Here is a 26,613-nt window from a genome sequence, read left to right on the forward strand (position 1 = left end):
AGCTAGAAGAACTCGCTCTCTACTTCATTCCGCTCAACACCCGCCATGATAACAATCATCTACGCGTGATATTTTTGGACCGGAAATTAGACTTGAACTCAATTAGCCAATCGGGATAGAGTTTTAATGTTGCCTTTTGTTTTCTGACCAATCAGAAAAAAGTCCAGATTCTGGACTTTTTACAGACGACTCGACAACAGTAAGTAAGTAATTGTATCAGGCGTTCATTTTTCCGTTGACCCCTCCGCCGCGAGAAAAATAACGCCTGATCGCAGGTTACAGTCACGCAAGATTTAATATTTAATAGCAATCAGCCGATCACTCGCGTTTAACATGAACACTCTGCTCTCTGAAATGTATAATTTTGTTCCATTCCATATTTTACAAGAAGAGAGGGTTGAATATAATCACATAGCGAAAACAAAGACCGCTTGGACATGTCCAAGCTATTTAGAACTACCACTACGTCAGACCCATTTCACGCGATCTCTCGCTTGTAGCTATAAATAATCATTCACCTATTTTCTGTTTGAATACTCTGCGCTCTGTTTGTGTGAAATATTTATTGTTGCGTTACTCAAGCGTTCGGCTCGGAGCGAGTACAAGTCGTATAATTTACCCGGAACGTGTTAAATATTGCAAAACGACGACTTATTTTCTGGATATCCCAATTTTTGTTTTGATCGAGTTTACGTTATTTTGAGAATCGAAACGTAAGTTGCAAGCTCAGCAAGAATGTGTCAAAGCACGGGATACACGTCATCGCGCCAGGGGAATTACCAAAAGCTTGTCGAAAGACGCTCAACGGAGAAACACAATGGGATGGCCTTAGTCTACTCTTTATTTTGACGTGATTTGGCTTTCTTTTAAATGAACTGGTTTGGGTTTATTTTATTGAACATTCGGAACAAAATAAATATTTGCATGCGTAAGCAGGCATTTTTCCGGCTAGGCATGTGGTTTTAAAAAGCAAAAGATGATGTGGTAAAGGAAATTCATGTCACGTTCACTCCGTGACTAACGCAAACACGACTTGTGTGTTTCTCAAGTGACTGCTTTTCTAAAGATTTTACTGTGCGGCGCCATGCCTTTAAGCCAAAGCACTGAAAGAGGTCAGGTGGTCAAACATTACCCGCACGATTATAAACTGCTTGCAGTTCTTGTTGTTACTTATTTTCGCGGTACTTAATTTTCACGATTTTCAAAAAATCTAATTCTAAACGATTTCTATTGTGTTTTTTATGCTAATTACGTATTTTTGGCCAAATCGCGAAAATTAAGGTGACTCCGTAGTTATTTCGGGCGTATTCATCAGTGACATACTTTGCGTCAGAACTTTTTCGGCTTTAGCGCGATGGCTTTGAAACTTTGGGAAGACTTTCATGTATCATTTAGCAATAACATGATAAAGTTTGATTGCAATGGAGAAATATATTTAAAATGCTATTGGCGTTTAACTGGACCCATGTTTTTGAACAAAATTGAATCCAAAAAAAAAATTTGCCGATATATTTTTGCTAAATTTCTGGAATAAGCTTATATTGACCTAACACATGAGATAGCCAAGTTTCAAGAAAATCGTTGGAGTAGAAATGAAGAAATACTGGGAAATATTAAACTCATCTAAATAAAACTCTTAAAATTTACTGTAATTTTATACACTTGCCGCTTCTTCACGAAATAATGTACAAACCCAATATTTTGCGAAAAGCCTCCCCAATACTTGCTAAATAGAAGTGCCTAACCGATTTTCGATCGAGCTAACCGTTAAAAAGTATTCGCTAGTTCTGTAGGTCTCTGTAAACATTATAAAATGATCGAAAATCCTCGCGGACCTCCAAGGTTGCGTTCTGCATTTATTTTCGAAAATTGTACCGCAGTTTTCTCTCAAACTCCTGTCACGTAAACTTCAGGGCTCTACAAAAAATTTTGCAACGACTTTTGCTGCTGTGCCGTGCTGTAATTTGGAGAATTGGCGTTGAAAACCGGTTCAATACCGGTTCTGTTGGAAAGCTGCAGATCATCTCGCGGGGGGGGGGGGGCACCCCCTGCACCCTCCCCTAGATCCGCCTTTGTCAAGGCTGCCCTTCAAGCTGTCATCAGTATCACCAGAGCTGTGATGGGCTATACCTCTGCTCAAGATAATTTGGATAAAATTCTGCAAGATACATACTTTTTAAAGGACCATTTTCCATCCTAGCTTAGGGGGAAACGGGGCAGGAGCCTGGGAAAATAAGGGGTGGGAGGGCTACGGGAGGCAGGAGAAGAGAGGTTGGGAAGCGGGATTTGCAAGTTGGAAACAACATTAACATTTTGTGATATTTTGCAGTAGAAACAGCACAAAATGGTGGGAAGCACTAAGTGAGGGACCAGAACCAGAGTATAAGGTATGGGAAGAAAGAAGTACAGAACAACTGCATCCCCCCCCCCCCCCTGCCACCATACAGTTGCAATGGATGTTTGAAATCAGGGATCACCAGGATTTTCATAATTTTATTTAACCAGGAACTCAAGTTCAATTAGTTATCAGTTTACTGCTGTTAAATTTTCCTTGCAAACTAAATCTTGGAAAGTTGTTTTTGACTCTAGCAAGAATATCAAAATTTAACTTAATACATATTAAATTACCATTAACTTATTACTTATAACTTGTCTTATCTTATGTTTATTTATATCTTATTTTTTCTTTCACCTTCTCTCTTTAAACATGTACAAACTTAGTTATAACAATTTAATTTAGTAACTGCTCAGCTATATTTTAGTTTATTTCTATTCTGAGTAGCTTTTTGCCTATTTTAGTTAATTTATGCTATTATATTTTCTATTTATTTTTGGCAAAATAAAATGGTTGTTGTTGTTATTTATTAGTTCCTCAGCCTGACTGCAGGACATTACTACAGTATACATTGACCCCTGATGCAGGCAAAACTTGCAGGGTTTCGAGCGATTTTACTTCAACCATGAAATAGTTTCTACTCAAATAGACACTATTAAACACTAATTTCATTGTTTTCTTTTATTTAGTTTTGACTATTTAGCACTAATTGATAGATTTTGTTTCACGGTTGAAGTAAAATCGTTCTAACACTTATGTGGAAGAAAAGGTCTGGGTACAAGATTCCTCACATCATAAGCAACCTCAAGCCTAGGACACAGGCCTTCCCTTCCTGTTAACTTACAAGTTGCTTTTTGCCTCTGTGTCAAAAGAGTACTGGTGCAAAACTCTTCAAATAAAAAAAATGGGTTTGCACATTTTCAAACAAATCTGAAACAAATCTGGTATGAATGGTTTCATACCAGGACTCCTTTGAAAACAGAGAAAAAATTGCCTATTTTCAATAGTAAGAGTTTCATGTAAGCTGAAAGGAACCCAAGTAATATCATCTAAGTATTGGTATGAAACTGAACTAGGTGCAGACCAAAGATGTAAGCACACCTCCCACCCACCCTGGGGCAAGTTTTGTCAGAATAAAACAAGGAACTGGATTCATTTTATCACAACCAATGCCAATTTGAATCATTGGGGAGAATAATTTTCCAAGCCAATTGAAGAATGTATGAGCCTTTGTTACATCATCACCATAAGATGATATAGTATTCCAAGTAGGATGGTCGTCTTCTTCGTCTTCCTCTCGTTCTACTTTTTCATTATTCACCATTGGGTCTCTATGCATCTCAGGATTAAAACGGAAAAGTGCGATAACATCCTCTGCTGTAGGGAGGGAGTCTTTGCTCCAGGGAAACAAGCAAGTTTCTATCACCCCATCACTCTCGTTACCCCAGGCCCCTAAAAAGAAAAGCAAGGATCAATCACAATCACATTACCCCAAAAGGTTGACTAGTGGGAAGCAACTGGCTAGTGGACTGGAACAAGAGGTCGAGATTCAAACCTCATGAGTAGTGCATGGACATAATTTAGTAACACACTTTAACCCATTGGGAGGTGTGGTCGCCTAATGGTTAGTGTGCTGGACACTGGATCAAATGGTCCGGGTTTGAGTCCTGCCTGGGGCACTGTGTTGTGTTCTTTGGCAAGACACTTTACTCTAAGTTCCTCTCTTCACCCGGGTGTATTAACGGATACCGGCGAATTTAATGCTGTGGGGTAACCCTGTGATGGACTATCATCCCATCCCATCATGCTACGGAAGCCTGGCAACATTTGTTGTGGGCAGTAGGGGAGTTATGGGCGGCACAGGTGCCAATGGGTTTACTCTTTCAATTAGGGCAACCTGATAACATGCTGGGGAGTAACCTGTAATAAACAAGATATCTTTCAGGTGGAGTACAGGCAATACTCTTTTAATGCTGAAGAAACTGCAGTTAAGCTTGTACTAATGAGCCACCTAGTGACCTATCAGGCTGGAATTTATCCCAATTTCCATAGGATTATTGGATTACTGAATCCTCCAATAATCATAGGGAACTAAACTCCCAGTTAGGTAAGGGAAGTTAGAGTCTGCACTCGAGCCTAGTGGTCAATCAGACCAGAGCTTATCCTGGTTTCAGTAGCATGAAGCAACTGCACTGGGAGTATTTCTACTCCTGCCTGGATGGGATGCTTGTCCATCGCAGGTTACCCCCAGCATTAAATTCACTAGTATCCATTTATACACCTGGGTGGAGAGAGGCACTGTGAGAGTCAAGTGTCTTGCTCAAGAACACAACACAGTGACCTGGTGAGGGCTTGAACCTGGACCACTTGGAGTCCAGCGCGCTAACTGTCAGGCCACTGTGCCTTCCACCTGAAAAGTGTTGGGAGTTATCAGTAATAGGCTAGTTTCGGGGGGGGGGGGGGGGGTACAGCAATACTCCAAGTCACTTACAGATGTTACAGAAACTCAGCAGTTAGGCTCTGGCACATAAGCCACTTGTTCTTTTCACTGCATCACACTGGGGAAGTCTTAAATTTAATGTTATACAATCATATTAGAAGTAGAACAATTATACTTACAACAATCTAGGTTCAGTTCGTGTCCTGCAGACTGTATCCTGGCCAAAATGTACACAGCCTTTAGAAGATCTTTATACTTCAGCTCTGTATCTGACCCAAGTGCATAATCAGCTAAATGAACAATGCCACATTTCCAGCGCTTTGGAGGATCAGAGAACACATATACACTGGATTCATCTCCACTTTCCTGCTCCCAGTAACAATACCATTTATCAGGAGTAGTCCAATCCCTAAGATGTCCACTGTGTTCCTCTTCATCATTAAAATCATAATGGCTGAGCAGAAAGTTTTTACAGAACTGCTCTGAAGAGAAAAGCTCCTGGTTTTTAAATGCAAAAGAATGAAAATTTATTAGCAATGCTTGAACTCCTTTGGGTCTTAATAGACTAAGGGCCTGATTACATGGAGGGAGGGTGCCCCGGCTAACCGAGTTACCCGGCTGGAAGGGATGAAACTTAGTCCGCCTTTACATGCAAAATTCACAGCCCTTCTACCCAAGTTGAGACAGCGTCATTGAAGCGTGTCACGGCGTGAGAAAACCATGTAGCTCCAAATGATTGAAGAAAAATATGACTTTTTACTGAATAATCAGGTCTAGCTGTCTTCAAATCTATTTTGCCCCTGCCTCTGCTACTGCAACTACTGCTACTGCTGTTGCTGCTACCCCTGCCCCTGCTGCTGCTACTGCTACTGCCTCCATCACTACTGCTACTGCTACTACTACTTCTGCTGCTACTGCTACTGCTACTACTACTTCTGCTGCTACTGCTACTGCTGCTGCTACTACTACTTCTACTGCTACTGCTACTGCCTCTGTCACTACTGCTACTGCTAGGTACCGCTACTGCCACTGCTGCTGCTGCTGCTATTGCTAAAGCCATTGTCACTACTTTTTTTTCTGTCACTACTGCTGCTGTTACTGCTACTGCCTCTGTCACTTCTGCTGCTGCTACTGCTACCGGTACTGCTACCGGTACCAGCAGGGCTGTACCTAGCAAGGGGGGGGGGGGGGGGGGGCAGGGGGGCAGTTGCCCCCGCCAGGAAAACTTAATTTCTAACATAGTGTTTGATTTTTCTGGGCTATTTCGTGTAGCTATACTGGAGTTTGCCCCCGCAGGGGACGTTAGCACACTTTGCACCCCCCCCCCCCCAGCGAAAAAAATCTTAGGTACGGCCCTGCTACTGCTGCTGATGATGCTGATGCTACTGCTACTTTTACTGAGTTCCTGCACTAACACTTAACTTTTTATCTCCCAACTCAGTGCTATAGAAGAAAAGCATAGATATAAATCAAGAAGTTTCCTGATAACACGACAGCTTAGAGAGTTAGAACTTGACTCACTTTCCATTCTTTACAGACCAGCATACAATTGCACACGTCTGGTAAAGGCAAGAATGCAGCTATTTTCTCAATTACTTTTGAAGGTAGAAAAGGCAGAGCTGTCATTCTTTCTTTTGTAATAAAACCACTCTGTCTGTGTAATAACAAACGAAAACAATGATAACAATGATTTTTCAATCAGTGACACAGGCATACTTGGGAGCTGAACCTGTATTTAACAATTATTCCACGAGTGTGTGTTGGATATGAGATGGTTGATAGCCAACGAGGCGTGTTATAGCATTTGTAACTGATTTGTAGCTTCTAAACATAATTTACGTGACTTGAAGCCTGACTGAGTGGAGGTTTGGAACAGGTCACCGACAAAACAAAAAAAACAAAATAAAAATAAAAAAAACGTGCAGAGCAAGAACTGCGCAGCGCAGTTAATTACATGAATATCATAGAAACAACGACTTTTATAGAGGGCCTGAAGGGGTAGAATGGGAACTGGGATTTGGGCAAATTTTTATTGGGGAAAATATAATATGGGTAACTTAGACTGGGATTTGGTAACTGGGAATGGGAATCACAGACAGAAAAACAATAGAACTCAGGGACTGGGATTTTGAAAATTTGGGAAAAAATCAGCTGGGAAATGGGATTTTGGCAAAATTTGGGTTGGGAAAGGACCTTCTTCACAGTTTAAGAGTCCTTGCTTAATCGACATTACAACTTCACAGCGCTTTGAATGTGTACCTCAAATTTTGAGGTTATTAAGCATTCATATATTCAAGCTATTGTTTAAACTCATTGCCTATTCATTCCGATGTATTTGCCGACAAGCCGGCAAGCTTCCGAAGATCGTGAAAAGTGCAACATCTTTGATGTAGGTGAGAAGCATTTCTTTTGTTAACAGATTGAAAAATATCTCCTGGGAATCTGCTTGACTGGCTTCATTTTCTATCACTATTCATTTTCAATGCGTGGAAATGTAATTCATTTACTTAAAAACTGCAAAAGTTTTAGAGCGAATGGACGCGCGCAAAGAAAAACAAAGCAAGCTCTCTTTTTCTCTTTACCGAATGAAAATATTTTCGATGCAAACAAAGCAAGGAATTGTGTAAAAAGGAATACCACATACAAATAAAACAGGACCCTTAAATCACTGTACACTTGCCTTTGTTGTTTGGGATATTTTATTCGATCGGCCGTGGTTTTTGCGTGACTATATGCAAGACAGCACGTTTATTTAAGCGCCTCAGTCGAATCGAAACTGAACAAATGCGTTTCGTTTCAATCACTAAATAATTGTTTAACGTGAATCAAAAGCTTGGCGTGACACACAATATAGTTTAGCGAAGATTATATTTAATAGTTTGTCAGCGAAAAATATTAAAACTTGGCGCGCGTGTAGCACTGTTTCACATTACACACTTCTCGCCGAAGGCTAGTAAAATTAAACGCTTAAAGAGTTTTCTGTGTTCACAAAACTATAAATCAATGTTTCACCCGCATTTTTGCGCCGACAAATAAAAAATCAAATCAAATCCATTGTTTGTTTTTTATTCTGCGGGATACATACTTCATAGACGGCACGGGATAGACGAAAACGCTAAACTTTAAAAACAAAGTGATCACTCAGATTAGATAGACTAAAGAGAATTGTCCTCGATTAAAATCTGTTTTATTTGCACTAAAAACGCTTTGAATTAAATACCAGCAACAGAAGGAAGAGTTTAAATCTATGAAAAGCGATTTGGGAGCTATCAACATGTGTCAGTATTTGGATACGAATAATTAACTCTGTAAATCAAGCCCGCCGCTACGCGCTCGGCGAAAACAAAACTAAAATCGCCTACAACGATCAAAATAGCTCGTTCAAGATCTCTTTTTAAAGCTCTCAACAAGCTCTTAATTTTTTAATAAATATAAAAGCGAAAAATACATCGCGAAAGACTTAAATCTGCAAAATGTCTGTAGTGGTTATCGGAAGTTCAATCACAACTTAACGACAAAAGGATACGCTCACAACTCCATTTGCTCAAGGTAGGTTAATTGCGCTATTGTTCCAGTCTTTTAAAGTCACTCGGGCGGCTTCTTCCAAAATATCTCACCTTTTTAGAAACGAATAAAACCGAAGTTGTGCGACACAGTTTCGGCAGCTACCGAAACTTATACCCAAAGGAATAAATGAAGCCTTCAGACTACAATTTCCAGCGGTATTGCCCATTTCAGAAAGACACATTTAAAGTGCGGTGGAGTTGTAATGAGTCACAGCTCCAATCCTTGCTCGAGTTTTAGCGCATTTTTGGCTCATATAGTTATGACCAGGGCGGGTTATCATGTTACTCTACTGTTCTTTACCGTACCCAAATTCGCAAGTAACCAATCAGAAGCACGATCTACTCTCCTGATATCCTACAATACCAAGTCACTGACCTGATATGCCACCATATCATGGTCACTTTGAAGTAAAGTAGTGTTACCGTACGATGAATTGAGAAGTGGTTTTACCAATTTAAATTTAGCAGTGTTTAGCGGTCGTAAATAAAAGAGAAAAACTTTCCCACCAAAACTGAACTTAAACGCGCTCGCCAATTGCGCGATGTTTGCCGACGAGTATTGACACATTCAGCCTGAAATTTTTTTTTCCAAATTTTTTGCTTAATTTTGATTTTTGAAAATTTAGAGAATAAAAATCTAAAGAAACGACTAGAAAAAAAGGCAGAAGAGAAACTTGGTAAAAGTGTTGAAGACCAAGTCAACACAATAGTCCATTTTACAGTTGCCCGCCAAGTGACCTGGCCTTTGAATGGTAGCGAGGCTGGAGGTGACCTTGCATTGATATAAACCTCCCTGCTTTATCATGTAAATGCGAACTAGTTAGCATTAAAACAACTTGATTTACACAACAAAAGCAGTGAGGTCTGTTTCAAAACAAGGTCACCTCCAGCCTCACTTCCATTCAAAGGCCAGGTCACTAAGCGGACAACTGTAAAATGGTCTACCGTAATGATTCAATTTAGTGCCCTCCTTCCAATAAGCGTCCCCCTTCGAATGTGTTTTTATAAATAAGCGCCCCCATTCTTACAGGTGCCCCTATTCTAAAAAGCGCCCCCTATTGCAGATAAATGCCCCTACTGAAGTCATCGACGTCGAATAGATAAACTTATGAACATTTACCGTACCATACATGTATTTATACCATGCCATAGAAAATACAGCCAATCAGAATACAGGAAAGCCGTTGTATATTCGACGGTATTCAACCCAACCTTCCCATCGTGCGCTACGATCTTATTCTCGATGAAATTTAGTGAGCGTATTTTCTATGGCATGGTATAAAATAGTTACACAACACTTTCTCGTGGTATACTATGGAATATCCCACTTGTCACTTGTATTTTCTTCGTATACACACTCGCCTAAAGGCTCGTGTGTATACCGAGAAAATACAAGTGACTCGTGGGATATTCCATAGCATACCACTCGAAAGCGTTGCATAACTAGTATATATTTACTGCTAAAATGAACAATTCTTTCAAAAGTAGCTGAACTTTCGAAAATTTGCTAATATTTATTTAAGTTTTGTTTTAAACATTTGGTTGTTTTTCGAAAATTTAAATAAGCGCCCTGTCCCGAATAAGCGCCCTGTCTCGAATAAGTGCCCTCCCTTGAGGTGCCAAAAGTAAATAAGCGCCCCGGGCGCTAAATCGAATCATTACGGTATTTGCAGTACGTACCTTGCAAACATGGCTTTAACAGAGCGATAAATATAACCGGATTCTTGGCTGAATTTGGGTACGGTAAATACCTAATCGTACCTTTTTGTTACGCTTCGGCTGCATATCAGGCTCGTTTGCTCCGTAAAAACTAAAATCTTACACTAAGATTTAAGTCGTCTTAAGTAAGATAAAGTCCCTCTAAAGATAAGATGAGTTCCATCTTATTATGAGATTTTGCTCTTTTGCAGTAAGACAAATCCATCTTAAAATAAATTGAAGCTATTCCCTTCCTCTTAATTTAAGACTGACAGAGTCTTACCAAAACGTAAGAGGTAAAAACGTCTTGCTTCAAGATGGGGAACACGTCTTAGAGCAAGACCTAGTCATCTTACCGAAGATTTTGTCCCTCTTACCTGAGACGCTTCTGTCTTAATTTGAGAAAGAGAATATTATTTTAAGACGATGCTTAAACATAAACGTTTTTTTAAGACGCTTGGAACTTTTTAAGTTGGTAGCACCTTATTTAAGACGTACAGCTTCTTACAATCAACAACGATACGATTTCACCACAGAGAAGACACTGGTGACGAGATTGGCGAATAGGCCAACGCGCGTTTCAACAGTTTCATTCAGGCACGAACCTTCAACAAGCTGCGGATGTGGAATGGAGCTACATGTATATAAACTTCTTAAAAATGCGTTGACTTCGACTCGAAACTTGAAAAAGACTACCCTAAAGGTTTCTTTGATTGTATTTTAACAACTGGGAGAAGTGGCCTTTTTTCATTAGCAACGAAACTCATGGAAAATGATCCGCTAAAGATGGCAAACTGTGAGGACTGTGAGTAGCAAAAGACACATGCAGAATATTACTGTGAATGAATTTAGACAGTAGGAAAATGTCTGGAGTTGAATTAGATGACTGCATGACGAACTGAAGCTGACTGAGCTGAAGAAGGGGTGCATTCAATGAATTCATTGACTCCCTAACACAACGTTGGATCCGCCGATAACAGCTAAGACTTTTAAGCTTATTAAGTTAATTCTCATGTAAATTCCTTTCATTTATCCTTGTTTGTATGTTTTTTAATGACTGAATTAAAATTAAGCGTTTTTGTTTTGCATTTGTTGTGTTCTCGTACTCTCTCTTGGGCTGTAAAATAAGGTAAACTTCAATTCAAGTATATTCTCCGAACGCGCTTCCCGACGCGCTTGCGAATACAAGTGACGGTTATATTTTTGAAAAAATCTTATTTAAAAAATAACCGTCGTTTGTGTGCTAAGAAGGATCCATCTTAATATTAGAGACAAAAACATCTTATGCAAAGATGGTTTAAATCTTAATTTAAGACGAAAATGTATCTTACCTCAGAACTCTTCATTTAAGGGATACTCATCTTACATTGAGACGATTTTGTCTTACATTTAGATGATTTTAAAACTTAATTTAAGATAAAAGAAACCTCTTACCTCAGAACTACTTAATTTAAGATTTTAGTTTTTACGGAGTGGTCTTGCCATGGGTATTTTGGCTCGACTGCGTCTCGCCAAAATACGAACCATGGCTCGACCAAACTCGCCTGATATGCTGCCGAAGAGTACCAAAAAGGTACGATTAGGTATAAGAACATGCTTTCAATAGTTCATGACTGCAGACAACTGTGTATCCTTACCTGCTTTTCCTCCCGGTTAGAGGTTCTCACTGCACTGCCCGCAAATATTGTTAGCGAGGTATCAGACTCGTTCCCAGTCCCTACTTATTCGTTCTCAAAGGGAGAAATGATATGGAGGGGTTGCGAGGCAGGCTGGGAAGGGCGATTTTCATCCCAGCTTGGGCCTTGCTTGGGCCAAGACTTTCTAAAAGTCGTTCGCTTTTCGTTTTGCGCTCGCTCTTGCGCTCCACGCTCTGTGTGCTGTCTTCTTGCTCTGTGAGCTCGACTTGTAAGCAAGTTTAGCGTGGGCCGGGCTTCTTTGGATCTTTTCAGACCGGGGCCACTGTGAGAACTGCTTTGTTGTTACTGTTGACATTTAGTCCCGCCGTTGCGTTTTTGTTAATTTTGACGTTATTGTTCCTTTAATAAAGTCGTTTTATTTAATTCAAGGACATGTTAAATAATATTGCCAAGGAAAGGTTAATTGTGTCTTCCTCAAAAACGCGAAATTAAAGTGATTCAAAATACAAAACTTTCGCAAAATTACGAAATTTGTCGCGAAATATGCACACCTCAAAATTGCGAAATTAACGTGTCGCGAAAATTTATGTCTGTCAAAATGCCGTTGCCATGCCATGACTTATTTGGGCTATATCAAGATTTATTTTATGTTCATCTGAGAACCGCTGCTCGTAGCAACCCAGAACCCTGGAGTGGTGGGTGGGTTGTACACGCTTACAAGGACGATAAAGACTGGACTAATAACTACAAACACTACAGTCCTTTGTGCACATAGCAGATAACAAAAATTACTACCAGTACTTTTTGGGATTTTACTGAGCTAAGAAAATGAAATTTTACTGGAACTGATAAACTGCTAAATGGCGAAATGTATATAAAACAAAATCAGTTTTGACATAAGTTTATTATCTGTTTCGTGAGTTTATTTACGTGGTTCACTGAAGCGAGAAAATGTTTGCTTGTAAACCCGGGCTATCTGCAAAATGCTTGCAAGAGTTTCCCTAATGGTCGCGGGTCGCGGGTCGCGGGTTTCAAGTCGCGTGTCGCGGGTTTTAAATAAGTCGCGGGTTTTGAAAAAGTCGCGGGTTTTGAAAAAAGTCGCGTGTTTTTAAAAAGTTGCGAGTTTTCAATAGAATGCATTTATTTCTCAGTAGAATTGATTCAAACAAATTTAAACCGGTTGCAAAGACGCCGGTTTTAAAATGATCGCGTTTTCTTCGGAACTACGTTACGAAGTAACGTTGCGAGTTCAGAGTTAGACAATCAAATTGCGAACTTCGGAACAAACTTCCCAAACTTTGCCGACTGAACTTCTGAACTTCCCAAGTTTGCAAGTTGAGGAGGAACGAGACACCTTACAAAGTGGTGGCAGAAATATTTCAGCGATTCTAGCTGTTCGAGTTTCAAAATAGTTGTTTGAACAAGCACGGCGTCGGTATCAACGTTCTGACCTACAGTAAGTATAAGGATAAGGATTACATATACCGTCCGTTGCATCACGTCCTGAAAAAAAAAAACATGTTCAAATTGGGTATCAAACATTGCATGATTTGCAATCAAGCTTTTAAGTTTGAAAACAACGTTGCGCGCGAGCGATCATGAAGTTGAACCAAAGTATTCATGATTGAACGCGTACGGTTGATAAATATATTTTACTAGTATTCTGTGGCAAAAACTCTTTAAAATATTTTTAACTGGCGCAGATTTTAAAAACCCTTCTGTAGTTATGTTGACAGAAATGGTTTTGCTTCGCTAAATCATCGGAAGAAAACACGTACCATAAAAATAGAATTGAGCCGTAAACGTGTCGCGACTTTTAATTCAAATTTGTCTGACTCTTTCGCATTTGTATAAAATTAATTTCACGTGAAGATCGGTAAAGCCGTCCAGTTTCATTCGGTTTACAAACGCAGAAGACTTGACATTGAAGTTAAAGCCTCACAAAAATTTTAAAGATGTATTTGCTGTATATAAAAAGTTAAATTTGACCAAATTTCAGCCGACGTAAAATTTATTTATCGGCAGATCGCTCATGCGAAACGACGTCAGGCTCTTCAACTTCACTGAACCAAATATTTTGTAACTCTAGCCACTGGAATCGCTGAAACATTACCGCTGCTGCCATGTTTTCTTCACCTGAATTTCCGACATGAACATGACTTTCGAGCAACATGTCTTGTTCCTCCTCAACTTGCAAACTTAGCCGGACCAAAGTTGGGGAGTTTGTTCCGAAGTTCGTGATTTGATTGTTTAACCCGCAAAGTAATTGGCTACTTTGTAACGTAGTTCCCAAGAAAACGAGTTTAAATTTGTTTGAATGAATTTTACTGAGAAATAATCGGTTTCTATCGAAAACTCGCAACTTTTTAAAAACACGCGACTTTTTTCAAAACCCGCGACTTTTTCAAAACCCGCGACTTATTTCAGTAAAACCCGCGACACGCGACTTGAAACCCGCGACCCGCGACCTGCGACCATTAGCGAAACTCTGCTTGCAAGGGTTACCTTGACAGTAGGGTTACCCATCGGCAATTACTGAAAGATGCCGCGGGAAAATGGATTTGCATTTCACTAGTTGGAAAGACATCTGGGTTTATTTGTAAGTGTAGTACCTTGTTACTGTGGTCAGGCTTGAGCAGCAACATTCAATCTTTTGCTGGGATAAATGAAATGTAAGGCCTCCTTTATGCACATGAATAAAACGGCAATTTATATCTAAGCTCTTTCTTGTTAACTGTTTTTGATATTGAAGTATAATTACTTGCTGATCAAGCAGAATAATATTTGCTGCTTTCCTTGTCTTTCTATAAAGCTGTAATTCAGCTATACCAAATAAATGTTGGGTCTATAATTGTGTAATCTTGGAAGCTTTCTGCCTGTTAAATCTGCAAAACCTTAAAACTAGCTGTACCGATGCTTAACGAGACCGCCGGCCGTTTATTTATGGGATTAAGGTTACTATTGTTAGCGGCTACTAATTTTAGCGAGTTGGGCCGGCTAAATTAAGTACTCGCTAAAATTTGTCTCGGTCAAATTTAGTACGGCTTTAAATTTATACCCCCGCCAGCCAGAGGAATACAAAATTAAATATAGTGGCCCTATTCAACTATGTGACAATGTCAGAAGGTAGAGCAACAATTAAGAAGGGCTGGGAGAGAGCTGGGATCGCCGGCATCGTGGAGAATTGTAGCGGGACAGATTAAGTAAGATGAAAGAGCCAAAGGTCTTCGGTTAACAGCGTTTAATTCTGGGTTGTTCTTCTGCTACAAGTTATCAGAGGGTCCTGAAGGGGTAAAATGGGAACTGGGATTTGCCTATTGTTTCACTGGGAAAATGGGATTTGGGTCACTGGGACTGGGATTCAGAAGCAAAAAATGGGAATGGGTAGAGTGTTAGTTAATGACTAAACATACCGGTACATATTTTACGCTCTGTGATATTCTTTAAGTCCGGCATAGAATAGTTAAATCGCTGAAAACTCTGAAACAAAACCACTCCACTGAACGAGTGTCCATCAAGTGGCGAGCAATTTCCGTGTAACTGATTAAGTTACTCAGCGGAACAGCTATGGAGCATGGGCACAAATGGAAATATTCAAAAGAAGTGATAGCAAGTTGTTGTCAGTCAGGGTAGTGGTAGGTAAGAGATAAAAACTTGATAGCTTTAGTTAAAGCTACTAAAAATTTCTAATTCTTTACAAGACAAGTGAACAAATGAAACTTTAGTGATGATCTCAACAGTATTTGTGATAATAACTTGCAGAAATAAAAACACGATTTTGGATAGTCCAGTCCCTACGCTATCCCTTTTGCGCCCTATAAAGGGGTAAAACCCAGGAGCGAGAGGAGAGAGTTCAGGATAACTTGTATGTGCATGCTCAAAACAAACCAATCAAAAACGACAGAGAAGTGTAGCATTTCTTACATGTAATGTGCACTCCAGGGTAAAAATAGCTCGCTAAAATAAAAAATTCAACTATGCAACCAAAGTGCGCAATCTGCAAGAAAAATTGTAACCTTTGTCTAAAGTCATAATTAAAAGAATAGGTACTAAATCTACAAATACTAAATTTTTGAATTTATCATCTGTACGCGTGCATGTCCAAAGGTTCTGTGGAATATGGTTTGGTTTCCCCCCATTATAAGGGGGGATGGGGGAGGGCGGGACGACGGATTTCTGAGCATGCGCATGCAAGTTATTTTTGGACTGGCACTCCTGCGCCTGGGTTAATCCCCTATATAGGGCACCGAAGGGAAAGTTCAGGGAGTGGACAACATTTAAGACAATCAAAACAACACTGACATAATGCGCTTGAGACCAGATTTTCCACGCACTGGGAATTTCACTGCTGGGACTGGGATTTAGACAAAAAATAGGCTGGGAAATGGGATTTGGGCAAAATTTGGGCTGGGAAATGGGATTTGGGTAAAATTTGGGCTGGGAAATGGGATTTGGTACCCCCCCCCCCCCCCCCCTTCAGGACCCTCTTATCAGCTTAGCGTATTTGATCGTGTCGCGGAGTCATTCGTCGTGTGTTGTTTCTGATTACATCTCTGATCGTTACTCTGATTGACTGATTGTTACTCAATATGACTGATCGAGAGCTACAATTAAGGCAGCTCTATTTAAAGGAAACTCTAAAATTAATTACTTTTCACAAGTTTCCGTGCTATTCATATGCGAAGTAAGGTGTTTTCAGATGTTCTAACTTCCGAGAACAAAGAAAACCGAAATGATGTAATGTTTTCTTTGTTTGTGAAAATGTTTGCAAAGTAAGAAATATCTTAGGAGCTAAAACTCTTTACAGAAAAACAACTGATCGGCTAGATCGAAAGCTAGTAACTCAACGAAGTTAGTGTTGTTAAAATATTTAAATCTACTAACGAAAATCTATATGAAATTCAGCAAAAAGCAAATCACCTGCGAATAAGAAAACTCAAAGGTGTAAACTCTTGCGAGCGAATTTAGTTTTTTAATGAGAACTGTAGAACTTATCAATATGCGAGGTTGAGCTGTAAAAAAGTGCGAACGATTCCGCAACTTAATCAAATAGTTCGTTTCGGAAATATAGTTACCGGTATCTTGCATTATCGCAGCTGAAAACACCTCTTGCGGAAAGCAATAAGTTTTACAATAAGCTGCAATAGAAAGCAGATTTTAAGCTGAGTAAACATCTTTTCTGAAGTGTTCGTGTTTCCTAAGTCTTAAAGTTTCCAGTAGCGGTTAACCGAAATTATTTTTAAAGTTAAAGATGAAGTAAAAGGTCGAAACAAGGATTCCTTTTAACCCTATTCAGACCGGGCTTTTTTTTTTTTTTTGGGGGGGGGGCCCCCCCCCCTCTTTTTTTTTTTTTTTTTTTTTTTTCCCCCCCCCCTTAACAAGCCAAATATGAGCAACCATTCAGTGGCTACAGAAAAGTAGATAGAACTGATAATCTTAAAGCTGATTTCCAGTCCGTACTGCGCAGACTCGGGGTTTGTTTTCGTTTTTGTTTTGAATTCGTTGAAACGTTACACTTCGTTGACAGCATACATGAAGTTTTTTAGTCCGCCATTACAGTTCGCATCGTTCAAGAATTTCCGATGAGCTGAAACGTCGGTTTGAAATAGCGTCAAGGTTCTTCTACTTGATTATTTGTTCTGCAAGGATATCTGGCGTTAATAATAAAGAAACAGGTAAGTTTGTCACGTAATTTTAAGTTTTGCTTTGTTTGTGAGGCTCACATAAACATTGCAGCCGAGATTGCGCAGTACGGACTGTAATTCTTCTTTATAGAAATCTGCGACGTGAGTCCTCACCTAGTTGAAACACGAGTTCACACTTAACTCACAATTGAAATTCTTGTTTTCCGCAGATAAATAAATAATCTTAACGCTCGAGCGCGTACTAAAAAATATATTTTTAAAATAATCCCAAACTATGCTCCTACAGAATGTGACTGATTTCTCTGAAGGGGACCCACTTTCTAACATTCGCAATTCAGTTTGTTTTTTGTAGGAATTTTCGTTCAATTTAAAGTGACCTTGTTCTGTTGCTCTACATTTATTTCCATCTTAGCTATATGTTATTATTTTTTTAGTTTTCGGAAAATCGCTAAATTTAATAGTCGCTAAATCTTGCTCAGAAAAAATCGCTAAATTAGTAGTCGCTAAAAAATAGTAACCTTAAGGTATGTATGATCTACATTTGTTTAGCCGTTTTTAAGAGCATCGTGTTTCACATATCCCTAAAATGCTACACTTTTGTAGAAAATGCAGGGCCCAGTTGTTCAAAGGGCAGATAGCGCTATCAACCCTTTGAGCATCTGGGCCCAAGCGATTTGTGGCTATACAAGTTCGCGGTTAGACATTAGAACACGTTAGGTTTGCCCGCTGTCCAGGATTTCCACACAAGTCCGTGTATTTCGTAGGCTTAACTAAGTTGAGTCGAAGTGTAACCAAACCATTTATCAAAACGTGCATCAGGGAGGCCATTCGTGACCATGTACACCAGCTCAAACGCCCTCTTTCCTTGAAGCCTTTCGCACAGTTCCGTGGCCTTCTTTGTAGGGGCGTCAATGCTGACCACTAGAGCCCGAGAATCCCCTTGCCGAAAAAGCTCTTCAAACACTCCTCTTAACAGCTTCTCTGCAACTGCCTCAGAATCTGCAAAGAGAGGCCCTATCTTGTAACCTTCTTCTTTGACAAACAGTGGTCGGGCAACCGTATACCCCACGATAGAACCTTCATTGTTGACGGCCACACGCGCGTGACTGCCTGCCACGCGTAACCATTTTGATAAGAACGCGTGACGTTCAAAGCCAAACACTGCTGTGTCGTACATGAAAAGCGCTTCCAGGTTCACTTCTTCAATGGATTTGACTTTTACAGACCTCTCTGATGTTTCAGGGAAGTGGGTCATTGCGGTTGGAAGGTGAAAGACGAAGGTTGCCCCATAAAAGTGACTGCAAAACCCCCAACGTTTGTAAACTTGCTCCGATCCCAGCGCCGCTGATACGATTCCAATGCTGCGGGACTGCTTTGCATAAGCGAATGCGACGTTTTTCATCTTTATTCCATATCCTTTCCCTCTGTACTCCTTGTTTACCATATAACAACCACTAAAAATAAAGCTGTCATCATACCTAGTCAGGTTAATAGTGCATACAGGTTTTCCGTTCAACTCGCCAACAAAAGCCCCAGATGGATCACAGGTCAGAAAACATTCGGCATCTTTTAAACCTGGCCGCCAGCCTTCCTTCGCCATCGCATTTATTATGACGCTTTCAAACTCCTCTACTGTCTCAATGGGGCGAATTTTGAAGATTTCCTTGGCAGACAAGCACGTATACGTTTTGGAAAACTGCAAGCATTCTGCCTCTTTCGCTAGAGTGCGACAAGTATACGCCAGTGCGAAGAAACGAGAGGATAGGCGAGCGGAGAGGACGCGAGAAGCTACGAGAAGCGCCATTTTAATTTCTTCCTAGTTTTGTTTTGCCTGAATGATCGTCGGGCGGATGTGCAACAATGAATAACGAATAAACGATTTCCAAAGAAAAGGAAACAATGCTCTTCGTTGACGTCACAAATCAAAGTATTCGAGAGCCTCTGTTAGGGCCTGTTTTAATACATGATTCCGGAACTATACTTTCATTCCGGAACAAGTTCATTCCACCCCCATACATTTCTCTGTATCTGTTTACATGATACCGAGACGAAAGTCAAGTCATTCCGGAATGAGTTCATTCCGGAGTGAAAGTTTCGTTCTGGAATGACATTTCATTCTGGTATCATGTAAACACAGAACGAATTTCGTTCCGAGATTAAATCGCAACTCTTGAAACCGCATACGCGGACTCCACAGTTTGAATTTAGAGCGAAAAAACGTAATAACATTTACTGTTTAGCCCAAGAAGCAGCTCTATGGTCAAATTACTCGTTAAAATTCGGTGAGGGTAAAAGGAGAATTAGTTTGCGGAATGGCATAATTATGCAGAATGTAATTTACGCGGAATGACTCATTGACATAAATTATACTGAAAAGCGCGCGAGCCAATTTTTAAAAGCAGCCGTACAGTATGTTGCCCTATTTCCCGGACACCCCTATTTCCGGACACTTCGACTTAAAAATTTCGTATATCGTCGTAACAGTAAAATTAAGTTAAACAAAAAGTCCAGAAGACTTAGCGATTAGTCTGCTTTCGTTTGCTCTTTTTTCGGCCGAGCTGCGCTCCGTTTAGAGGGGAAAATTCAAGTTTTCGTGGAGGTAGGTAAAAATTATTTTCTTCGTAAATCCGATTTTTACAGCGCGTCAAACTACATCGTTTCAATAAAGCGCTCTGCTCTCGCAAAGTGCGCGATATATTATATTTATTTATATATTAAAGTAAAGGTAAAAGGACTAGGTTTATCAGCATATAATAAATTTTCAGTTTTCGCTCTTAATTTCCGAGCACGGTCACCAAAGAGTTAAGTTGAATTTTTGATGAGGTGTGCCTAATTCCGGACGCATACCTACAGCAACCTTGTTTACCTATTTGAAAACAATTTTATGGAATAGGTCTTGAAAAACAAGCATTTTTGTAACTGTCTGTGCTGTATTAAAGCTTCGATACCTGTTTTGGTATTGATTAATCTTCCTTGGCGAACTTCGTTTCAAGTGGCTGAAACATTCGCTGAACATTGTTTACGTCAATGGCCTGATGATTTCCGCGCTAAAATTGAAAGAAAAATGCTTTAAATTTTGCCTGAAAGACAATTTTTCAAAAGAATAATCCTTTATTTAGCCTTTGACTTATATTTTGCCATGATCGGGAATAATATTTCCGAGAGAAAGGGAGTATTTTCCTCGTAACTATCGTCCGGAATTAGGGCAACTCGTCCGGAATTAGGGCACCGAATTTGACCAACTCTTTCCATGATTACAAAGAAGCCAAAGAGATTTAGAAGATAAAACTCCACGACCTACTTACCAGCAGTGGAAGCTACATTGTGGGTAAGTTTCAGCTCGTAAGTGCTGTTTTGAAGCAAGATATTACGGTAAGTGCAAAAAGTTTCCGGTAATAGGGCAACATACTGTATTATTTATTACTGCGGGCATTAACAGTCTTTTTAATAATATAATAACATGATGACAATCGATTGAAGGTACTCGTTCTTATCCATCACGTGTTGAATGATCGATGTAGTAATGTACAGGATACAAAGCAGAGAGATTTGGAACACTACGGCGTATTTGTTTCATTGGGCTTGCATCGCTGTCGTAATTTTGTCGGTCATTTCATCTAAAGAGCAGGAGTTTCCTCAGGTATTTTAAAAAGGCAGTTAATGTATTTCTCGCCAATTGAAACCACGTGACTAGATTAGGTACAGAGCAGGAGTTTCCTCGACCAATCAAAAAGACGTGACTGTGAACAAAGTACACAGAGCAGGAGTTTCACGTGAATTTAAAAGAGCCGTTATTGAATTAATGTAATTTTTTGACGGATGTTACTAAAACGGGGAATTGGGAGAGGATACCTAAACTTCGAGCCAGGATCCGAGCCAGGATCCGAGCCAGGATCCGAGCCAGGATCCGAGCCAGGATTCGAGCCAGGATTCGAGCTAGGATCCGAGCTAGGATCTGAGCGAGGATAATTAAGGATGGGACTAACTATTAAGCGCTCCGGTTAGCCTGAATGGCACTCCGGTTAGCCTATAAAATAGCGTTCGGTTAGCCTAACTAGCACTCTGGTTAGCCTAAATAGCACTACGGTTAGCCTACTTTAGCTTGGGTTGCTTGCGGTTAGCTTTTATAATAGGGTTAGGATTTCTATCTGAAAAAAGGGTGGATCCTAGCTCTGATTCTAGCTCAGATCCTGGCTCGAATCCTGGCTCGGATCCTGGCTCGGATCCTGGCTCGAATCCTGGCTCGGATCCTGGCTCGAATCCTGGTTTATCATTAGTTTATCTCGAATTGGGAATGATTCCAGGGAATGCGAAATAAAAATGGGAAAACTGAAAATGGGAAATTAAAAATAAAAATAATGAAAAAATTAAAACTAATTAAAAAATGTCCTAAATTGTAAATTAAAAATGAAACTCCATCGTCCCTATCGTTTTCGTGTGATGAAAATCACGCATGTTTTTTAAGGATTATAAACAGGAAAATTTAAAAGAATTTTCCTCTTGATCGCACGAGGTCAGAAAAGTAAGACGCGTAGCAATGGCGTGGCGAGAATTGGCTTCACGGGATGTTTTCTTTGACATAAATAAAATTTTCTTTTTTCAGTTCAGGAGACATCGGTTCCCAAATCTATTTTATCTTCATTATTTCCCACCTAATAGGCTACAACATCGTTTAATTCCCTATTCCCCCATTTTCAAGTGGGAGTAACATCCGGGCCCCGATTCGGCAAAGACGGACTAAAGAGTACAGAGTCAGTACAGGAAAAACGCCCGGAGGAGGGGGGGAGGACTCGCATATAAAAGGGGTGGGGATGCTCGTCGTCTCGCTTTGGGATGTAAATTTGGAATTACGTTCTAATTCGCTTCGCTCAACCGAACGTAAATTATTTTACCCCTTAAATTCCCGTAAACAATCAGGCAAACAAGAAGTATGGCAGGATTCGCAAGCGGATCCAGACAGTTTAATACATTATTAAAACGTGTTACAACTTACAGAAAGAAAAATTTTCAATTTTTTTTTTTTTTTTTTACAATAAGAAAAACATGAGCGGTTACATTTCAGTAAAACTTACTGGTAGAAATATCAGAACTTAGATAACAAAGCATAATTAAAGTCTTTAATACTTTGTTACTTGTAGCCTGTTATCGAGGCTTTTCTTGACCTACAAATCATTTGGCAGGGTCTGTCTTCCATTTGCCATGTACTTTCAAGTGCCTTTCGGAACCGATTTTGCTGTTATAAAGAACAGGAGCTTAAAGCTATGGATACCGTAGTCGTCCGGGTTGAAACCTAAGAATTTCCCTGTATGATATATAGGAGATTTCTTCCATCTCTTCGCGTATAACCGCGTTGCTCCTGTGAAAAACAAGTGGTCTAAAGGGAGATTTCTGTTAGCATCAATACCAACTAAATTCATATACCTTCTTAGAACACTAATGGGGCTGTATCAAGTTCCGATTAAATGATATAGACATAGTTAACCCTCCCTGTAAAGATCGGTCTTACCTCGAGGCACAAACATCGTTATGTACTCACTAAAAAATTCAATATGGCTGGGAACAATATTACGTAACTAAATACAACGGAAAAATCCGGCGAAGGCAACTGAACATAAAGCAGCTACCCTAAGGTCCTTTAAATTAGCATCTTCCTTGTTGCAGGAATCAAAAAATGGTCTCATAATCTGAGAAAAAGGCTTCACCTTCATAACTAGAGTTGGATTGAGACTGTGCCATCACCCTTTTGATCTGATCAAAGTTCGACGAAGGTCAAAAGAGGACTGGCACCAATGCTCTGCTAGAATTAAATACCTGAAAAAACAAAATAGCAAAAACACTCTAAAGTAAAGGGGGGGGGGGAATTTAAGGTTGGTGCAGTACATGAATAGAAGATCACGTATTTCAAAATTTAAATGCCCATAATAAGAAGGTGCAGTCACCTATGGCAACGCTAATAATGCCACCTTTCAATAAGGCCGGTGCCTACAAGATCAGAACTGATTACATCATACATTCAAACGGGTGCAGTCACCCTCTACTTAGGCCAGCGCCTAAACAATAACAATAACAGGTGCAGTCACTTAAAGCAAGGCGAGTAATGCCACCTTAATATAAGACCAGTGCCTACAAGATCAGAACTGATTACCTCATACATTCAAACGGGTGCAGTCACCCTCCAGTAAGACCAACGCCCAAACGATATCATAAACAGGTGCAGTCACCATTTAAATGAAAAAGCTACTGAGTCAATTGAAGCAAAACGCGGATGCTAATCAAAATATAAACAATGTGCAGATGCTGTCACCATCGGTTGTGGCAAGTGCCTGCTTCCGTAGGCAAAGCTTAGTCAAGAAATTCTATTCTAAGGGCAATGTCGTGTACATACCCCTTTAAAAGTGCTGAGGTGCAAAAGGGAATTAAGATTCCTACCACGGGTGAGGGACTGTTTTCAAACATACATGCTTTTAGAGGATACTTATTCGTAACAAAAGGCCAATAATGAGCCGAAGGCCAAAAAGGGTAGAACCAACAGCCTTTAGACACTTCATGTAATGTGGAACCGTCGGGACGATAGAAACAGGCGGGACCACCCAAAACCTAACAGTTCTCTCCCTTGTGAGGTTGAATAAATAAGTCAACTCCAGCTAGCCGTATTGGGATTCCAAAACCAAGAAAAGAACCTGGGTAGCTTATGTTTATAATAACTTGCGAAACAGTCTACAGAATGCGGTCCCCAACGTACATCCAGAGACAGAAAATAAATCATCGATAGTGTACCAATCATAAGTGTCCAATAAGCGACTTAAATAAACGGCCTGTAGATTAGAGTCCATTGTACTTCTAAGTAGATCCGTGACTGAATACAAATATCGAAGACACTTCTAGCCATTCTGCGAAACTCTAATTCCATACAGCCCAATTCAACGGTTGAGGCAGCGGCTTAATTACCATAAATTATTTGACATGTGTCCTTAAAAGCACTGGAGCAAATTATTGTAAGGAAAATTCGATTGCATATAGTTCCCTCTACATAGAGCTCTGCAAGCCTTTAAACTCTGCTCACATTATCTGGCACACATAACCGCTATAAAAACCAATAAAAGAATCGCAACCGATAACGCTCGTGACAGAATAGCTAGCGCATGTACTCACAAAACAGTGTCTGCTGTTAATATTCATGAGATTACTTTTCCAAAAATACAATTCCTTCTTACAGTAATCGTCTTGGCGAAATTCTAAATCCCAATGGTCATTGCACAAGGTGAACATGACGCAATGTCTAGTCATAATAATAATCATCATTATCATCATTATCATCATCATCTTCATCATCATCATCATTATCATCATCATCAAAATCATCATCAACATCATCATCATCATCATCATCATTCTAGCAATGTTACCAACCAAAAGTCCAGTGAAAATAACTTGCCCCATAAAGGTAGCAAAACTTCTCGCAGAGACCAAAAACGCCGCGTCAATAATTGCTTAATGGTGTCAAAATCTTAGTAATCTTCTTGTCTACGATTTTCCAAGTGCCCAAAACCGAATTCCAAGTGATACCAAACAAGTTTAAATTATCGGTGGGTTCCCATACCGATTTATAAATCATGCACTGGTCAAATCCTTTCTTACAGCTTACGTCGTAATGCGACAGCCCTGTCCAACTTGAACTGTGGCCCAACCGTCATCGATAAAAATGGCTATAGAAATACCCTGTAATCTCCAATGTATTTTGAAGGTTTTTAAAAGCTTGTGAATACAGAAAAGGCGGTGGACAACCCAAACGGAAGGACGGTAAAGACATAAAATACTTATCGCCCGGAATCAGGTGCTCGCTAGGAAAATCCCAGGAAAGTTGATGTTCCTGTAAAATTTCAACATGATGATATTCGCTTAAGATGGAAGGAAAACACGTAAGAATCCTTGAAAAAATAAGCAAGAGAAAGCTTCCAGTTTTCATATTTAACCACTGCTTAACTAGACACTTACTTGCGTGGCGTGCGTAAGTAAAAAATAACCACTTTTACGGCATAGTAGTATTGACACTGATAAAGGCTAGGGTTAACTACTAAGGCTTGATGGGACCCTTCACAAACACGACCAGAAAGAACAAGCTCACTTTTGGCGTGGTCCTCGAAATCAGCATTGAGTCTGGCAAAACCGAGTTGTTATTTTTCAATTACGAGCTCAGGTAAACTGGCGAATGGTAATTTACAACCGTTTCAATTATACATAAGACGAAATAAGGACCGCCGATAGATTTCCAAAAGTCAACGAGAGCCCTCAGATTGCCCTTTACGTTTTAGGAACATACACTTTAGTTTCCACTAAATAAATTTTTTCTACAATTCCTTATACCTGCGCTAGTCCTCTTCAACACTTAATAACTGACTGGTTTTGCTGAATTCCTGTTGACTTATTGTAGGAAGGTCCTGGGAAGGAGGATTACAATTGGACTGATAACTGTAGCATCCTGGTCAGAAGGCAGACTTTAGCAATCTTTGGCCCAGTGGCTGTATTCACACATATGAAGCGTTTGAAGCCTTCGTAACGAGCATCCATTCGGTCTACAAACGAAAAATGACAAAGACTGCAGTAAGCTGGGTGGGAGGGTGGGGTATGTAGCGAAGTATTAAACTGCGTGGATCGCAAGCGTGAGTGAATATTCAACGGTCGAAGAAAATATAAATATCAGGAACTAACCAATCACAGGTTGTATATCGCACGTAAACGTGCGACACCAAGTGCAAAAGAATTTAGCATAACTAATTACTCTGAATACCAGCGGAAAATACATTTTCAAGTTGGTCTCGCTTAGGGTATTCCGAGCAAAACGCCAATATTTTTAGCCATAATGGTCTCATTTAGGATTGCACATGAAGAAATATACAAATATAACGAATAAAGAAAAAATTGCAAGGCCGATTCAACGGTTTGGGACTGTATTGAAATTCCAATAGCTTTATTCGTTATTTAGTTATAGCTGATTAGATCCTCTACAGTGAGAGGATCCGGTACTTCTATTTAATTTTGTCACGGTGGTCCTTGTCGGCGTTAGTCAAATATAACCTCTATTCTTAGTTTTTTCGGTATATATCTTTTAGGGGTTAAGAAAAGCTTGAGCCACACCCAAATTGGTCTCTTTTTTAGGGGTTCCTTTTAAAATTTCCGACGAGCATCCCCAAACGCAGGGAGCAGTTGCTGAAAATCCCACTGGTCTTCTCACCCTCGTTTATGAAAGGCAAACAAAGAGGCGCGGTTGAAGAAATTTGCGCAAAGGACTGGC

The 26,613-nt window shown here is 39.9% G+C and overlaps 2 protein-coding genes across 2 annotated transcripts; both read right to left on the bottom strand.

Annotated features, from left to right (window-relative positions):
• Positions 1-2,472: 2,472 nt before the first annotated feature.
• On the bottom strand, positions 2,473-11,728 carry LOC144632531 (uncharacterized). Its single transcript, XM_078491199.1, has 4 exons — positions 11,677-11,728; positions 6,297-6,429; positions 4,955-5,273; positions 2,473-3,787 (listed from the first exon to the last, which is right to left on the bottom strand). Exons 2-4 carry the CDS (start codon positions 6,399-6,401, stop codon positions 3,408-3,410), a joined length of 804 nt encoding a protein of 267 aa, XP_078347325.1. The 5' UTR covers positions 6,402-6,429; positions 11,677-11,728; the 3' UTR covers positions 2,473-3,407.
• Positions 11,729-16,169: 4,441 nt separating this feature from the next.
• LOC144632568 (holothin acyltransferase-like) lies at positions 16,170-19,186 on the bottom strand. The gene is made up of 2 exons (XM_078491239.1): positions 17,056-19,186; positions 16,170-16,964 (listed from the first exon to the last, which is right to left on the bottom strand). The coding sequence occupies exon 1, from the start codon at positions 19,123-19,125 to the stop codon at positions 18,088-18,090; it is 1,038 nt and encodes a 345-aa protein (XP_078347365.1). The 5' UTR covers positions 19,126-19,186; the 3' UTR covers positions 16,170-16,964; positions 17,056-18,087.
• Positions 19,187-26,613: the final 7,427 nt, after the last annotated feature.

The sequence above is a fragment of the Oculina patagonica genome, chromosome 12 (genome assembly GCF_052425735.1).
Source record: "Oculina patagonica isolate OP01 chromosome 12, crgOcupat, whole genome shotgun sequence".
Classification (NCBI taxonomy): domain Eukaryota; kingdom Metazoa; phylum Cnidaria; class Anthozoa; order Scleractinia; family Oculinidae; genus Oculina; species Oculina patagonica.

What these genes read in the sequence shown, in the direction of transcription:
- LOC144632531 (XM_078491199.1), bottom strand. Translation starts at nt 6,401, where the DNA reads ATGACAGCTCTGCCTTTTCTACCTTCAAAAGTAATTGAGAAAATAGCT. An exon ending in TGGTCTGTAAAGAATGGAAA is followed by an intron (nt 5,274 to 6,296) that starts GTGAGTCAAGTT and finishes TTTAAAAACCAG; the next exon opens with GAGCTTTTCTCTTCAGAGCA. An exon ending in CGAACTGAACCTAGATTGTT is followed by an intron (nt 3,788 to 4,954) that starts GTAAGTATAATT and finishes TTTTCTTTTTAG; the next exon opens with GGGCCTGGGGTAACGAGAGT.
- LOC144632568 (XM_078491239.1), bottom strand. Translation starts at nt 19,125, where the DNA reads ATGGCGCTTCTCGTAGCTTCTCGCGTCCTCTCCGCTCGCCTATCCTCT.